The 18,033-nt window shown below is 32.3% G+C and overlaps 1 protein-coding gene across 2 annotated transcripts; it reads left to right on the top strand.

The window, feature by feature from the left end:
* The first annotated feature begins 6,342 nt into the window (after positions 1-6,342).
* On the top strand, positions 6,343-18,033 carry LOC142636771 (protein REDUCED WALL ACETYLATION 1-like). Of its 2 annotated transcripts, none has more exons than XM_075811064.1 (17): positions 6,343-6,558; positions 6,665-6,725; positions 8,279-8,370; positions 11,610-11,747; positions 11,830-11,886; positions 11,966-12,038; positions 12,876-13,034; positions 13,640-13,789; positions 13,925-14,180; positions 15,424-15,539; positions 15,633-15,719; positions 16,005-16,093; positions 16,224-16,286; positions 16,401-16,457; positions 16,971-17,067; positions 17,150-17,308; positions 17,512-18,033. In XM_075811064.1, the coding sequence occupies exons 2-16, from the start codon at positions 6,693-6,695 to the stop codon at positions 17,303-17,305; spliced, it is 1,623 nt and encodes a 540-aa protein (XP_075667179.1). In that variant the 5' UTR covers positions 6,343-6,558; positions 6,665-6,692; the 3' UTR covers positions 17,306-17,308; positions 17,512-18,033. The 2 variants fall into 2 exon arrangements, with proteins under 2 accessions (XP_075667179.1, XP_075667178.1); XM_075811063.1 differs by having other exon boundaries at positions 6,346-6,558; positions 6,670-6,725.

Genomic DNA, 18,033 nt, shown 5'->3' on the forward strand with positions numbered 1-18,033 from the left:
GGTCCAGGTGCAATTGTGCACTTACAGCTGAAAATGTAGAAAAAAAAAATTAAAAACTAACTGAATAGTACCAAAAAATGCAATACTCATGAATAGTACCAAAAAAAGCTAATACAATAACTTCCATTTAGTGGATGGTATTGCTTCACCAATTTGCAATAAATAATAGGACTCATTCATTTTCTAAATTAGATTTTCTCTCTCTATTGTTGTGCTGGTAATTCTCATCCAAACGGGATTAATTACCACGCACTTCTTGTTTCTAGATCTTGGAAACAGCTCACAAGCACTACAAACTAAAACTATCAATCCTAAGTTCTGCGTAACACAATCTCCGAAAATGTTTGCTTAGAAATCATGAATGAATCTCAAGGCATTCGTGCAGTGAAATTTGCAAAATTTTGAAAGGTATACGTTGTTTTCTATATTCTCAAGGCTAATTTGTAGTTTTGTCATCTGTGCCTTCTGTTAAGATGTCAAGCTATCATAACCAAATTGTACTCCTAAAATTAACAAAAGAAGATTTATAGTAAGTGGTTGCTTCATTCATACTTTTTCTTGCAAGTTTAAGCTCAAAGATACTACTCTGTACTGTTTCAAACTACTCAAGGTCAGACCTTTTTTTTTTTTTTTGCCAAAATTATAAATCGTACTATTTAACTTTACCTAAAATTCAATTTAGTAATTTAAGTTGAAACTTATTTATTTATGTCCTTCCATTCGTATCCGTTAGAATAGCACTGGTAATAACTACCAAAACCACATAGTTTTGATTTGTTTTAGTTTCTTCAATTAAAATAATATGAAATTTAATTAAAAATAATAATTTTTCTGAAAGAAATAAAATTAATTTTATACTTGCAAATAAAACTCAATTAAGCAGGGGATGTCAATAGGGGATAATTAGTTTCTTCTCTGCCATTAAAAAAAGAAGAAGAAGATTTAGTTAATAGGTGTGCATCTGTATTTGACTTTGGCCTTTGGTTGTTTGTTTCTATATACGTGATTGATTTTCATGCTTCGATGTTTCATGTATAGTCGCTTTTTCTTCTTGAGAAAATGTACACTCTTTTCTTTTTTTGCTGATTTGTTTGTTTGATGTAATAATGTGCCCGTTTTTCACTCAGATTGATTATAATTAAAAATAAAAATAAAAATCTCTGTTTTCAAGCTGGGTATTTTGTGGCCAAGAAATTTGTAGCATATGGGTCTTTGTTTGTCCAAGTATTATTTACACTAATTCGCCACCACCAGCATTGACGGTGGCTTATAAAGTTACCCCTCCTGCCGTTTGCAATAACAAGATTAAGAAGAAGAAAAATGTTCACGTGCCAAGCTGTTTGGTTCGTGAGAAAGCGTGTAGGAAAAGAAAATGAGAATGAGTTTTTCATTAATTCTATGGCTTTTCGTCATATGGGTTTGAAAGAAAATGAATTAAAGAGGAAGAGGTAAGATTTTTTTTCCCGAATATTCTATTGACATTGGTTTAGAAATTTGTGTGGTTTGTTTTTTGGAAAAAAAAAATATTTGATAAGCAGACTAGACAAACTAAAAAAAAAAAAAGTGGTTTTTTTTTCTAATTTATTTTTTAATTTTCATATTTTTAATTAATAAACTAAAAATTAAAACTATGTTATTTTGGGTCAATGAAATGAATTTTTGGTAAAGTGAAAGGGTATAAATATTGTAATTTAGCCTCGACTTTTTAAGAATATGCTCGTAAATTGAGTCATCGACATGATTGATCAATGTCCAATTTCCCTACTAGTACTTGCAAGTGACTAAATATTAACTCAATCAACTGGTGTTTAAGAATTCTGGTTTCAATGATAATGTTACTCATGCGTATATTTTAACGAAAATGGTCTGACAAAGTCTTAATTTATTGATTCTGTTTTTTTTTTTTTTCCCAGCAAAAAAAAAAAAAGTCATCAAATTAGTAGCCTTTGTTAAGATTAAAGGTTCTCGATCATCCTTTCAAGTCCAAACTTCTTTTTTACATGGGAAAAATCTTTACATGGATTGAATGAATCTATCTGTTTTACAACCATTAATGTGTAGGCCATTTCATTATTCATTCAATGTTTATTCCTAACATCCTCATTTTAGTTTTATATATATATATATATATATATATATATATATAGATTAAAGTTTTTTTCTCCTCATTTTAGTTGACATCCATAAACTTCGTGACTCGAAATAAAATTTCAAAACTAAACATATTTTTGAACATATAAATCCTAAACATGTTCATAAATATATAATTCATGTAAACTCTATTTGCATACAAATTTGATTCAAAGTCCACTCATATGGTAGATCCAAAATTATAGGTAAGGTTAAGAGAAAAAAAAAATTAGAGCTAAAATAGGAATTTTCCCACTTCAAAGAATATTTTAAATATATTTTCGCACATGTATGCAACAGTAACGAGTACAAATATAAAAAATTGTCTCTGATCTCTAATAGGCCTCCAATATCGTAAAACTTCTTTCAAATTAGAAAACGATTCTTTCTAATATTATTTTGAACATATATTTAAATATAAGTACATAACAAGATTGCAAACATAACAATGATCAAAATCTTTTCCATGACAAAATTATTTAAAAAAATTAACATTCTCTTGTTATATACACTTTTTGTCCTTTAATTGTACCTAACTCTCGATGTAATAAACTATTTCTATGGGGTTACAAGATATACGATAATTTAATACCTTGTTTTTGCAATTTTTATTTGAAAATACCTTGCAAGCCATTTTATTTTATTTTACTTTTCTGTTATAATATCCTTCAACTTTTCTGTTACTATAGTTTTTTTTTTTTTTTTGAGAGAGAAGATTGTCTATTTTTTTTATTAATCAATGGCTTCAAAAATCAACGCATACTAAAGCGTCAATGTTAAGTGGAACAGACTGATCATAACCATAATAATTAATGTATCACATATTCTATAAGGGTCAACTAAAGTATGCAAGCGAGGTCAATACAGTTTGCTCTCACGCTCCCCAAAAATAAATCATAGGTATAAATTATGTTATTTGCTATATCTTGGTACATGAATCCTTATTACATAAAAAACTGCTATAAATTTAACTTCTATAAAAATTTATCATTAATGTTATATCTCATATTATCATCTCTCAATCAAATAATCAAATCAATTAATTCCTTCCTAGTAAAAGAAAACTAATATTTTCCAACAAAGTTAATATTATACAACATATTAATTCCGAGAATTTTATATCACTCCTAATAATGTGATAAGCAGATAAATGATACTATCTTTTATTATTGTCAATATCTAATACAGGGCACCCTTTCTGAAAGCCTTGGAAATATAATCACAAATTGTCGATATCTTTTTATATTCATTAGATAATTCCAATATTTTTCACACAAAAAAACCCTTAAACATATTTATAAACATATAAACCCTAAACATGTTCATAAACATATAAACAACAATATTAATTTTAAGTAAATAAATATCAAGCTTTGCTAATATTTTTAATATAAATTTCATTAAGTTTAAATGTATTAAAAAACAATTATATTAACAAAAATAGATGCTAGTAGTATATTTAATGTAATAATTTGGTATTAAATCTTTTAAGATTTTCATTCAAAAATGGTGGGAAAAAAATTATCACACTTTAACCGCACCCTCTTGAGATAAATTTATGGTTCCAGCCCTCCTAATGACATTCATTGTGTCGTTAGTTAGTAAGTCTTTGTAGTGAAATTTATAATAACTTTGGTATTATCAATTCAGAAAATATTTGTAGGCCCATTTATAATAAAAGAATATAAAACAATAAAGGTAGAATATTGAGATCATCTATTCTTTCTAGCTGAGCTTTATACATGGTTTGTTTGGGGCAATTTTTCTCCCCTGTATTTTTCAGTGTTTGATGTGTTTCATGGCTTATGGGTCCATTAATTGTATCGACACCACCACCATTACCATCTTCAAAACTACCATTGTTGCCATCACTTTCACCACTCCCTTCATCGCCACCACACCACCACTACTACAACCGCCATGATCGCTATACTTCCACCATTACCAATGCTCATTGCAACCACCAAATCAACATCACTAATCCCATTGTCAACATCACACACTAGCTTCATCGTTGCCATTAACATGATCTCTGTCACTACTACTCTTACATGAAATATGAATCATCTTCAGTTCGAGTCAAAGTGGCACAAAAAGTTTTGGAAGGGGGGATTATGTGAATCAGTAGAAAAACATAATATTTTTTTATGAAAACAGAGCCAAGCATTTCTTTCTACCACATCACAAGGAGAAAAAGAAATCAACACCTAATAAAAGTTATAATTGGAAGCTGATTTGAGCCAATTTATTATTACATCCTAAAAAATTATTTATTTTGGATGGGACATATATTTTTTATTTTTTTGCCAAAGGGTAGCACATAGTAAAATGTTATTAGCAAGAAATTATTATTGAGATCATCTCAGGATAATGCTCATAACTGATTGCAGGATACATAAAAATTGGTCTCTTTTGTGGCAATTACCACAAAAACTTAATGACAAAAAAAAAAAAAGGAAAAAAAAACAAGTATACCATTCACAATGTGACACTTGAACATGTTATGAGCTTGGGTGTGCCCCTAACATATTTTGATATTTTCAATTATGGAGACACGATATACTGAGAAAATAAATGGCAAACTCAAAATACCATTGAGCCCTTTTCCCATTGAGTCCTTTGATTGGATAAATATTAAAAAATAAACCAGGTGCTTTCATGTTTTCTTTGGTCAGAAGCTAAACAAAGACAAGACTCAACAAGAGTGTACCAAAATTGATGGTTAAACTCACAATGATCAAAGCATAACCAATTTTATATAACATCATCACCTAATCCATGAATGAAGTCTTTATTAAGACACGTTTTGCTCATTCAATTTTTAAATCTTTGGAAAAGGTCAAACAAGCAAGTACGATCTAAAGCCAAAACCCAACTCTCCAATCATAACACACCTAACAGTAATATAAACAAATAGTCATATCTTATTTTCTAAGTATGTAGCAAATAGTCATATATATAAAATTGATAATGCGTCTAATGGCAAAAATTAAAAAATAGTTTTCATCAATGTGACAGTGCACTAAAATTTTATTTTTGCCATTTGACATGTTATCAATTTCTATCCAAGATATAATGATAGGAACTAAATTGACACGACATTGAAATTTAGAGACTAAATTGACACTGTGGGGTCATGGGCCCAAATCATACAATTGGATTTTTGGACTTTGGCCGAGAGCGTGGGGCTTTGGCCGAGAGTGTGAGTGGTCCGAGTCCGAGGAGGAATATCTCCTCGGATAAGCTAAACGCAGATTGGGTATGGATCCTAATGATCAAAGTGACCTTTCAGGAAGTTCTAATGATATGGACGAACATCATAAACGTACAAAAAGGATAAGGACTCAGAAATATCTAAGGGAAAGCTGCTATATGGCATTGAATGCATTGCAATTAACTTTCTGACCGCATTTATGTGGAAAAGATCCCTAAACAGTGGCTAAACAGTGCTACTTCAACAACCGTAACTCACAGAAGGCCAGAAAGGCTATCTGATGGGACAAACACTCAAGTGGTGGCTCAAAAGATCAACAAGTGTAATGGAAGAGGCCCTTCATGAAGAGGAGAGGATGGAAAAAGGGGAAGAGAAAACACTGTAGCAATCTCAATAACTCCTGTAATTATTGTTATTCAAAATATACTAGAACAGAGCTTCTCAGACTGGGCCGAGAACAAACTTTCTCGGCAAACCGGGTTCAATTCTTGTTGGCTCATCATCCAAAACCATATTAACTGTTATCCATGCACTAAAACCTAGCTCTTTAACCCACTCTCTACAAATTTATTGTACTGGGTTCATTGGGCCAAGATCCCTTACATTTTGGGCTTGGTCTGAAAATCGTGTCCCTATAAACACAATTGAAAGGTTAGGAATCAAATTAAAATATTATGTAAAAGATAGTGACTTAATATGTAGTTTACTATATATATATATATATATATATATATTTTTTTTTTTTTTCCCACAACTCCTCGTATAGTTAATGGTTAATGAGATTAACGTGAAAGTGATAATTGCGGCAAAAGTCCTGAGTTAGTTTGTGGTATTAAATTGCTCCAACAAAAATGGAAATAAATAAATTTTAAACTCAAAACTGGAGTTGAGTCAATAGAGTAAAAAATTTGGTAGTATTACGAAAACAAAAGCACAACCACCACAACCGTACCCACCTCAACAGCTATGTAATTAACAACCGATAAGCAAGCAAGCGCAGAGCGAAAGAAAGAGAGTGTGTGTGTGAGAGAGACGTACCCTCCGACATTTTCTCTATTCTTTAAGCGAAAGCCTTTCCTTCTTCTTCTTTTTCATCTACTCAGATCTCTCTCTCTCTCTCTCTATATCTCTCTCGTTTTCCATTCATATGCCCCAATGTTCTAGAGAGCTAATCAAAGTCAACACGCTCTCTTTTCTACGCCTAAGCCTCACAGGTACTTTTTCTTCACGATCTGCGATTTCAATTTTTCGGATTCATCGTTTTTGTGGCTTACAGTTTTTTGTTTCAATTTTTTTTTTTTTTTTTTTTTTTTGCTGCAGTTTAGAACCGATTTTGCGCCACCAGAAAATGGTGGTTTCGTCGCCAATTACGCCGGGGCAGGTACGGTTATCTGAATTCAATTGAATAGTGAATATGTACTTTGTGCTGAAAGATCTGCGTGGTAGCTTGTGGTGTGATTTCATTCAAAAACGTGGAATTCTATTTCCTTTTGTGTGGTTTGTATGAAAATTTTGAGAGTGAGTACTTGATCTAACCAGGATTGTATTTCTTGTGTGATGTCGATTACGCGTATTTTTGTTATGTGGAGATGATATATTGGTTGTTTATCCAGATATGCTAAGTGTTTTTTTTTGTGTAGATTCGTGTATTGGATTTTTTTTTTTTTTAAAGTAATGCATTTGCTGCAAAGTCTGAAGTAATATTAATGAATCTCGGTCTTTCTATTTATGACTAGAATTTGTCATGGTTCAAATTCTTCTGTTATTACTCTCTGTTTTTACCATATAGAGTACTTGTTAACTTAGTAACCATTTTTTTTTTTTTTGTTAGTTAGGTGTAAATCAAATTGCAGATCATTACTCGGAATCAATAAGATCTTGTAGATTGGGTGTAAATCATTTGAAATGACTATTTCATGTATCAAAACTTTCTTACTGGATCAAGTTACTCTCCCCAAAATTGACTACTCTCCTCAATTAAAGTGGGTGAAGATACTTTTTTTCCCCATTGATACGAGGACTCAATAGCATAAGTACTCTTTAAAAGATCCGTGTTTCTATTGGACATCATTCCGTGCACAATTTTTTTCCTACCTGGACACCTTTGTCCAACTCCAAATGCCTAACATGCTGTGTACTTGCATCTAACGGACAGTGGATGGACATAACAATTATGTTTTATTATAGGAAATTATGTAATTCAATAAAAATAATTAGACAGTGTATGCTAAATTGCTCCGAAAATTATCTTAACATAAAATCATCCTTCTCTCTCTATTTTTTTTTTTTAATGTCCCCGTGTCCCTCCTCTGTGGTGAAAAAGACTGGGTGGGGTGGGGGGGGGGGGGGAGGTGTCCTATTAACTTGTTCTGGTGTACAAAAATTAGTTCATCAGCTTAGTCTTACTTGACTGTAAGAAAATTATTTAATTTATTTTTTCAATTTAAAATGGCAATCTCCCTGTGTTGTACCAAAATCACACGATTCACATCAAAATGTCCTAGTCTTTTGTAACTACTTTGGTGCACCAAACGGATTTTTTTTTTTTTTTTGGGATACTAGTATAATTAATGTTAATATGTGAAATCATTGACAACTCAATTTGGCTTCAGAACTTGGGATTTTTCTTTTCTTTGGTGAATATACCAATACTCCTTTTTTATTCTTTTTGTTTTGTTTTTTTTTTGTTGGTTTTTTATTTTAGTTTTCTCCCTGAGAGAACACCTATTAAGATTTGAATTTTTTTCATTATTATATGGTGGAGTTGATTGAGGAACTATATTCTCTTGTACAATGTCAAGTTAAATGGCAATCAATATGGAGCTGCATCTTCTGAATTTCTTTTCTTGTTCTGTTTGCTCATTACTGCTTAGTTCTTTTTTCCTTTGACTAATTTGACTGATACCAAATGAAGCTTCCCTTTATATGTCCTAGGTGTCCTTTTTGCTTGGAATTATCCCAATTTTCGTCTCATGGATATATGCAGAGTTTCTAGAATATAAGAAATCTTCACATCCTTCTAAAGTGTAAGTTTCTTTTGTCAACATGGAGAGCTACAAACTTGATGAATTGAGCTTTCTAATCTATAGTGCTATTGTTTGAAATACACTTGCTTTTATATTATGTTTTTTAACCAATAATTAATATGCATCTGCTTCCTTTATTTTGCCCATAAATATTTACTGAGCTTATTCTTTTTTAAGCTTTTGTTATATGAGTATTCAAGAATGTGGGGCTTGCCTATATTAAGTTTTTTCCTCGTAAATGGTGGAAACAATATATGAATTATTTAAGGACAGAAGTGTTACCTAGATTTTATTTTAAAAAATATATATTTTTAATTGTATGTAACCCATTGAGCCTCTTTAAGAGTCAATTGACATAGGACCTCATGGCCCTGTACTATTGTACTGAGAGAATTAATTCTGATACTCTGTTTGGTGTCTGTGCAATACGCTCTGCTTTTTAGGAGCGTTTGTAGGAGAGAGAGAGAGAGAGAGAGTTGAAATAGTTTGCTTGGTAGGTTTCTTGGTCTGTTGAGCAAAGGTGTCTGATGGATCTAAATTGTGAGCAAAAGGCCCAACATCTTATTTTGAGGTATCGGTTTTTGACTGGCAAGCCGTTTACTGAAGAAATAATATGGTAGATAATTGTGATTAGTCCCTCTGCTTGGTAGTAAATTTTGTTATTCCATATGATAAACTTTTTTTATGTTAAATTTCCTTTGGCTTAATGTCAGATGGAGGAATCAAACCCTGGAACCAACTCCACAAAGGGGATAGAATGCCATTAAACCATAAGGCGGCCATTGATTTTAATCTCAATTATGAATTTTCATCGTAAAGTATTAAATAGAAAATAAGTGTCTGCTTATACATAGAAAAGAAATTTGAAGTGATTTTTATAGAAAACCTGTAATTTGGTAAGGAATGTGATTTAATTAGTTTAGCTATTAAGATCTTCAAGCTTAGTTTGTGTAATTTGTTTAAAAGTTTGAGGCAAACTTTAGCTTATGACCAAGATCAATTTCTGTATTCAAACATGGTGTTACTTATCTAAAAAAGGAAAAAGAAATTTGAAGTGATAAACCCTACCCTAACTTGTCTTATTTAGAATTGGGGAGACTTGGCTCTGATCCTTCCTGCATTATTATGTTCCCTTAACATGAGTTTAGTGGCACCCAAACAGAAAAGTACCATTTTCAGTCACAGCATCCAGATGAGACAAAGCAATTGTGAGAAAAAAAAATATTGAAATTCTTATTTTCTATTCCTATAATTCTTGAGGAAATCTAAAAAAGAATTAAAGGATTTAAGAAGGGGAAGTGGCTTGGGGGGAGGGGGAGAGAGAGAGAGAGAGAGAGAGAGAGAGAAGGAACATGGTTTTTATCTCTACTCTTTTACTTATCAAAGAAGAAAAAAGAAAAAAGAATGAGCATGGTTAAAAAAAAAAAAAAAAAGCATCAGACTACAACAATTGCGGAATTATGACTGAGGCAACACTAGATGAAAATGGGGGCTGTATTGGGGCTTAATGTGGTCAAAGATTTTTGAAGAATATAAAAGTGGGGAGGGTCACTTATTAGCATTACTACTATTTTTTGACCATTGGTAGGGTATTCATTCCAGGGAATTGGCATCTTTAAAAAAATTGTGTAAGGCTACCTACCAATCATCTCTTTTAAACCCCTGCAGAAGTGAGAGCTTTGTGCACTGGATATGACCTTTTTTTTTATAGGGTACTTATTAGGAAAAACTACTTGGGGGTAGGGTTCAGAACCTAACCTCTTTATTCCAAAACTTATTCCAAACCTAGTCCTTTAATGATTGTCTACACTCTACACACAAACCCAAATACTGAAATCCCATATGCATGCTCCCTAACCTGCCCTATGAGGATTAAAAGTGGTGATGTTGCCATCCCTAAGGAAGGAGCATATAGTATATTAATGCTGAAGAAAAACAAGAGAAAGAGAGGAAACAGAGATAGGATATGAGAGTGAGTTGATGGAAGCAAAGAGGAAAGGGGGACAAAATCACATACATTGACTATGATTTTGAAGATGATGAAACTCTATGTTAGTTCTGTCATTTAAAGACTTAGTATGAGAAAATGAGGAGTAGAGGAAAGAATTAGAGAAGAAATTCATGGAATGATACTTTTAGGTAACGAAGACCTTCAGAGTAAGCTCTTACTGTGATTATATGTACCTTATGCAATTGGTTTACACAAATATTTTTATGATCCAATGATTTTATGGTAGGAAGTTTTATATTAATTAATAATAGTAAGCATGCAGTTGTTATTATTAGAACTTCATTAATATCTATCAAACACTAGAAACTATTGATTCTACTAATTTTATCATTTAAATTGTTTTAAGAACATGTGATCTCCATGTGATGTAGCGGTTTCTTAAATTATAATCCCTTTGTCTGACATTGTTTTTCTACTCTTCCATTTTAGGACGTACCAAAATATTGTCCACTTTGAAAAGTTAATAAACACAATTATTATAACTTTTCTAGCTAACCATGTACTTTATTTGAGAAGTCAATACTTCTTTCCATTTGCTTTATTTGAGTTTAAATAACAAAGACTAATTTTGGAAATTAGTAACTTTTTACTAATGCATTAAATGACGCTCCCTTAAAAAGTTGGTTTCTTAAAAGACACAGTTTGGCTACAACTTTCTTTAAAAAAATTAACATTACTACATATGTTGAAAATCTAACCATTGGATTGCATATTCTTTAGGCTCTTAACACACGTATAAAATTTTGTGCTAATCAAATATTATTTACTATATTTTTTATGCATAATTTTAAACTACAAAAACTTGCAATTTAAATGATTGATGACATAGCTATTGATATTTGATCTTCTAGAAAATTTTCAAACATGGAAGATATAAGAAGAAAATGTAAATCAATGGTGAATTTGTCAAAATTCACATTTAATAAAAAGATATTGAGTCAAGTTGTAGCCTTAAACTACAACCAAGTTTGTAGCCCAACTTTATCATTTCTTAAATTGGACAAACTATTTAGGATGAGGGAGTATTTATTTAGTTTCCAAATATGTAATATGATTATAAATCAAATGGGTCATCCTTTTGGGCTTTGATACACTTAAGTCTCCAAGACTCTGTTTAATGAATATATTCAAAATTGAGAAGATTTTTATTTATAAATATGGAAGGAAGAAATAATATACGACTTTTCATCATAATTTTTCTTGATGCAAAATACTTTCTGGGTTGCAGTCATTCAGACGTTAATCTAGATGAATTGGGAAAGGAGACAATCAAAGAAGATGATCGGGCTGCTTTGCTGGAAGGAGGCCTCCCAAGATCAGCATCTGCAAAGTTTCATAGTACATCCATTAAAATGAACCTAATTAGGTAACTTGCTATTATGTATTCTTTTGGAGTTCTGCTTTGATTATCTTTGGGTGTTCTTACCTTCTGCTTCTCATGTTACTAGGTTTCTGACAATGGATGACTCTTTCTTGCTAGAAAATAGAGCAACTTTGAGAGCAATGTAAGTCATTATCTTTTTTTTTTTTTGATATACAAAATTAGCATTCTTTCAATCTTCATATCATAACTGCATGCTGTAGGTCTGAGTTGGGGGCAATTCTGGTCTATTTCTACATATGTGATCGAACAAAATTACTGGGAGAATCTACAAAGGTGCATTTCTCCTGCTCATAGAACATATTTCTTTAATCCCATATATATATAGTTAATTAACGCCTTTGCTCTCACTTGCTTCCCTAAGATGTTGTGTTGCATAGTTGCATACTTATCACACAAGGCAGTGAGGCACTTGCTTTCTATTTAATTCTGGACTCTAGTTCTTTTCTTCCTCATTATAGTGTTGCCTTATATCTGTTCATGCCCCTGCCCCTAAAAGAAAAATAAAATAAAATCATTTTTGTTATTATTATTATTATTTATGTGGATTTGAGTACCTTCCATTGGGCCTGACCAGCTTCATCTATATAAAGATACGGGGTTAAGTTGTAATCTATGAACTTCTTCCAGGTTAGGAAAATAGAAATTTTCTTCCTTCCTTCCTTGGTCCCCCCTTTTTCAACATGCCAATGAGCTATAGCTCAAACAACGCCCTCTCTCAGAAGAAAAGGTGAAGATAAGGTCATTGGCAATAATAAAGAACTCTCTCTATTCAACACTTGGTGGAAAGCCTCACAAGATGATAGCCTAAAACTTTTTGCTTTTATTTGTTTATTTATTATTTAGCTGGGCTAGAAATTCAAATTTTTATGCTACAGTTTATTTGTAGCCAAAATGTACTATTCTATTAAGTTATTAGTACAAGAGAATATAATAATAACCATGCTACTCAATGTGATGCATTTTTTTTATGACCTTGTTTTCCCAACAGTCTATTTCTAGCTAACAGGTGATGATGTTAGAGTCATGTTTAAATTCACATGTTGATAAACACAATTGGCTGCAATTTATTATTGACAATTTTGATCAATTTTTGGTGGCTTTTTTGGGCAGAATTACAATCGGGATCTTTTCCTCTTTCTCAACATTCTCCTGATCATAGTTTCAGCATTTACCTCTTTGAAAAAACATAGTGACATGTCAGCATTCTCTGGAAAATCCCTACTTTACCTTAATCGGCATCAAACTGAGGAGTGGAAAGGATGGATGCAGGCAAGTATTTTTTTTTTTAAGCTCATAACTTGTACTTAGTTGCATTGCTGTAGCTTTTTACTTGGGAAAACATATGTAATGCATTTAACTTCTCTCAAACGTATGCCCGCTACTTCATGCTTTATTTATTTTGGATAATTGTATTCTGGCACTACTTTGTGTTCATATGAAAAACTAGTTTAATTTACATTAGTTGTCATTCATTTTGTTCCAGACATTATTAAAATTTGGCTACATGCTTTCTCGTTTGTTAATTTTAGCCTTGCATTATGATTTTGATAATAGATGCTGCAAAGAAACCGTGAGCCTATTTGATGGATTGATATGATTTTGGTTTTTAATTATTGAATGATAACAGATTTGAGACTGTAACATTCTTTGCTAATATATCACTAATCAAAAAACATTCTTTTCTGATGTATTGAATCTCATATATTAATTTAATATCTGAAACTGCTTGTGTGCACAGTATGCTACATTTATCAATTTATTGTTACAGTCATCTTTTATATAATTAGCTTTAATAAGTATTTTTACCTGGGTTAGTGAATCTACTTTACAAGTTGTCATTGACTGCATTTCAATTTTCTTTTATGTTTTGGCAGGTCCTATTTTTACTGTACCATTACTTTGCTGCAACAGAGATATACAATGCAATACGCGTCTTTATTGCTGCATATGTTTTTTTGACTGGATTTGGCAACTTTTCCTATTATTATATTAGAAAGGATTTTAGCATTGCACGTTTTACTCAGGTAACCTTTTAATTTACTGAATATAAAATGTATAATCATTTATTATTTGACTTACTATCTTTCTTTCTTTTTTTCTTTTTTTTTCTGTATATATTTTTAATCTATGATCTTCTAAATCCTTATTATATGAAACAGATGATGTGGCGGTTAAATTTCTTTGTGGCATTTTGCTGCATTGTTCTGAACAATGACTATATGTTGTACTATATCTGCCCTATGCACACGCTTTTCACTGTAATGGTGTATGGAGCCCTTGGGATTTTTAACAAGTATAACGAGATAAGATCAGTGATGGCTGTGAAGTTTCTTGCAAGCTTTCTTGTGGTCATCTTGATATGGGAAATCCCGGGATTTTTTGAAATATTCTGGCGTCCTCTAGCATTCCTTTTAGGTTAGTAACCTATCTTCTGTCTTTTGGTTTTAATTTTCTGCTACATTTATTATTGACCTGGAAGTTAGCAAGTCATTTCATAGCTCAGCGATTAAGCTTGCTTGATTTAACTCTAAGTGAACTTAGCAGAAATGTGACAGCAATCAATTGTACAAAAGTTTAAAGATGACATTTTTTTGGGGCTTTTGGTTGGGATGTGTTTTGGTCGGGTCTCATACTTTGTGGTCCGTTTCTTTTTCCTTTATTTTTCCCCAAAAGAAATATAATAAAAAGGAAGAGGGTGAAGCCCTACATGGGAGAATACAAGAGCACTTCCAAAGATCTAACATCTAACATTATAAAAAGCTAAAAACTCCCTAAAAGAATTACAAGCTAAATCCATAATATCCATTAACCATTCAAACAAAGATCTAAAGAGTGAAAGTCTCAAGTGAAGCTAGGAGTCCACAAGACCATCAAACAGTTTAGCATTTCACTCCCTCCAAATGCACTGGATCAATTACAATGGAATAGCATTCCACACATCTAAACATTGATTGCTCGGTGCTAGCTCTCCGATATGCTAAAAGATCCTGTACCAAGTTCGGCATTACATTACCCAAGCTACTCCAAATGAAGCAAAAGCCAACAAACAAAGCTCCCTAGGGACAATGCAAGAAAAGATTTCAGTTGTCCCTGTCATTGCTTTGCACATGCAACACCAATCAACAATGATTATGTTTTGCCTACTAAGATTATCTGCCTTCAGAATTTGACCATGAGCTTCTGTCCTAGGGGGGAAAAAACTACCTTATGATATTTTTTCCATTTTTTAATCTAAGGCAACCCAATCAGCCATCCCAAATAAGTCATGGGTGAGGCACCCACTTTACAACCTAAAAGATAAGCTAAATTATCCACATCCTGAATTGGTCCAACATGGACAATCTCACTCCTGCCCAAAATTTTCGAGTCATTAGACTTGCCTCTAAACACAGAAGAATACACCAAAGAGAGAGAATCTCCTCCAAGTTTACCTTACAATAAATGAATGTGTCAGTCACAAACAAAGAACGAGAAATAAGAAACTATCCATTATCCTTGTTCCCCACATGAAATCCTGATAAATAACCACCCTCAACTTTCAAGGTGATTTTCTTTATTCTTAATTCATGTATTCTTACTTTGTGCATTGGGTACGACCTTTTAATACAAGTGGACTTACTGGCTTATGCATATACATAACCGTTACTTTTTATGACAGGGTATACCGATCCTGCAAAACCAGATCTCCCTCGATTACATGAGTGGCATTTCAGATCTGGACTTGATCGCTATATTTGGATCATTGGAATGATATATGCATACTACCACCCCAATGTAATCCCCTGAAAGTTTGGTTGTATGGTAGATCTTGCTGTCTTGTTGCACCAACTGCCAACTACTAAAATTTTCAAATATTTTAATGTTAAGGTTGAGAAATGGATGGAGAGATTGGAGGAATGTGAAACCAAGAGGAGAGTCTCAATCAAAGCAAGCATTGTCGCAGTTTCCATGTTTGTGAGTTGCTTGATTTTGTTACCATGTTGTTTCTATTATCTTCTTATAGATTTTTTTTTTTTTTTATATGTAAAAAGTTTATTGATATAAAAAAAAAAAAAAAAAAAAAAGGTGGAATACCCTAGTATACAGGGAGTGTACAAAGGGTCAAACAATCAAGAACAAAAATTACAAGAATCTAAGAAATCAAGAAAAGATGAAAAAGATTGGTTCCATAAGGCAGCCAACCAATCCATTGAGTTTTCTAATTTATTGGTTTTATTTCTTTATTTAAATTTTTTCCAGGTTGGTTATCTGTGGTATGAATGTATTTACAAGCTGGACAAGGTTACATACAACAAATACCATCCATACACATCATGGATTCCTATAACGTGCGTATTGAGTAGTTGTTTTATTGGTCCTATTTGGGAATCACATTATGGCATTACATGCAAAATGTTTAATCAGTTATTTCCTTTTTCATTTTCCAGCATCTTATTTTCGCCTTCTTTATGATTTCAGTGTTTATATTTGCTTGCGGAATTTCACTCAGCAGTTTCGGAGTTTCTCTTTAGCTTTTCTTTTGTACGTTTTCTATCTCTATCATGAAACCATTCTGCCCTTTAACCACCCCCTCAACCTCTGTGTATTCTGCTACCATATTTTGAGATTTCTTAATTGTCTACTTGGTATTATTAGGTGGCTTGGCAAGATAACTTTGGAGACCTATATTTCACAATTCCATATCTGGTTGAGGTGTGTAATCTAATTCATATTTTCATTTATTTTTCCCTCATTTTCCTAGTGATGTTTTATATAGCCATTATAAAATATGTTTGTTTAGTTTGAGCACATCTTTATGCATAAGCATAGTGGCTTTCATTTTTATTTCTCTTCTGTTGCTTTATATGAGTTCATAATCTTGTGTGACCCTTCCTAGAATTGAATTGATACCATGATGTGAAAAGCATGTCCATCTTTATTCTTGGTGGATGAGGTATTTAAGCTTTCATAAGATTTCTAAAAGAGCATTGAAATTTTTTTTTCCATCTTCTAAGATAATGTTAAAGTAAAGGTAGTCCCTTCTCTTCCTCCTACAGTTTATAAAAATATAATATTGAAAGGTTTAATAAAATGCAAATGTATAGAGAGAAATTGATAAAAATAAGAAGAAAGTATGAGACTATAAGAAAAACAGCACCCAAAAAGAGAAGACTATGCTGACGATTAACTCAAGTGCATTTCTAATTTCCATATATGTTTCTGCAGATCAAATGTGCCTAATGGACAACCTAAGTGGCTCCTTTCTCTTATTCCAGAATATCCCATGCTTAACTTCATGCTCACTTCTGCCATTTATGTCATAGTAAGCATATTTCTTCTTTACCCTCTGATTTTGTGAAAGCCACTCAGTACTAACACGTTGCTCTCTGAATTTGCTTATGCAGATATCTCATCGCCTTTTTGAATTAACCAATACACTGAAGACAGTTTTTATACCCACAAAAGACAACAGACGGTTGTTTTCTAATTTTGTTGCTGGGGCAGCCATTTGTGTGTGTGTGTATTTCATTGCATTCATTCTCGTTCAGATCCCTCATTAACCAGTACGTGCCTTTCTGCCACTTAATTGTTATTGAGAGTGAACTTTCATAGTTTGGATTCATGAAGAGCTTTGATTCTAATATATTATATATGCACACACGTGTTAAGAGAGAATAAAAGAAGGGGATCTTTGAGCCCTTTTTTTTTTCTTCTTTTTTTTTACTTACCTGCATGTGATGATTAGCAATACAATTTACTATTACAGGCCTGACGAATCTTGACTTGAAAAGAGTTGCATAGATATCTCTTGTTGGGTGCACAAAACATATAGGCGGGAGTAAAATAAGGGGAATTTGGAAGATGTTGCTTGCAAATTTAGCTTTTAAAGCAAATGTTCCAATAGTGCCGAGGAAAGTCGCCCTCATTGCTGCATCACAGTAGAAAATTGGAGGTGGGCATGCATTGAGAATGTGGCAGAGGGCAGCACATGATACCAAAGAAATTTTTTTGTAGTATTGCAGATTGTCACATATCAAAATTTCTCCATTTTGTTCAGTCATTAAAAAGAAAATATAGGTTCCTGTGATATAGATTCATTTTCTGGCATCAATGAAATTCAATATTCATTAGTAATGCGACATTGTCAATTTGTCTCATTACATTAGTGGAGGATTCACGAACTTGGTGTATGTATTCAATTGGAAAATTTAATTGTGAGCGATTCTTTCGTAGATTTGTGCAACACAATCCTTTTATTAATATCGAGTTTGTGACGTTAGTTTCATAT

The sequence above is a fragment of the Castanea sativa genome, chromosome 5, assembly GCF_040712315.1.
Source record: "Castanea sativa cultivar Marrone di Chiusa Pesio chromosome 5, ASM4071231v1".
Lineage (NCBI taxonomy): Eukaryota > Viridiplantae > Streptophyta > Magnoliopsida > Fagales > Fagaceae > Castanea > Castanea sativa.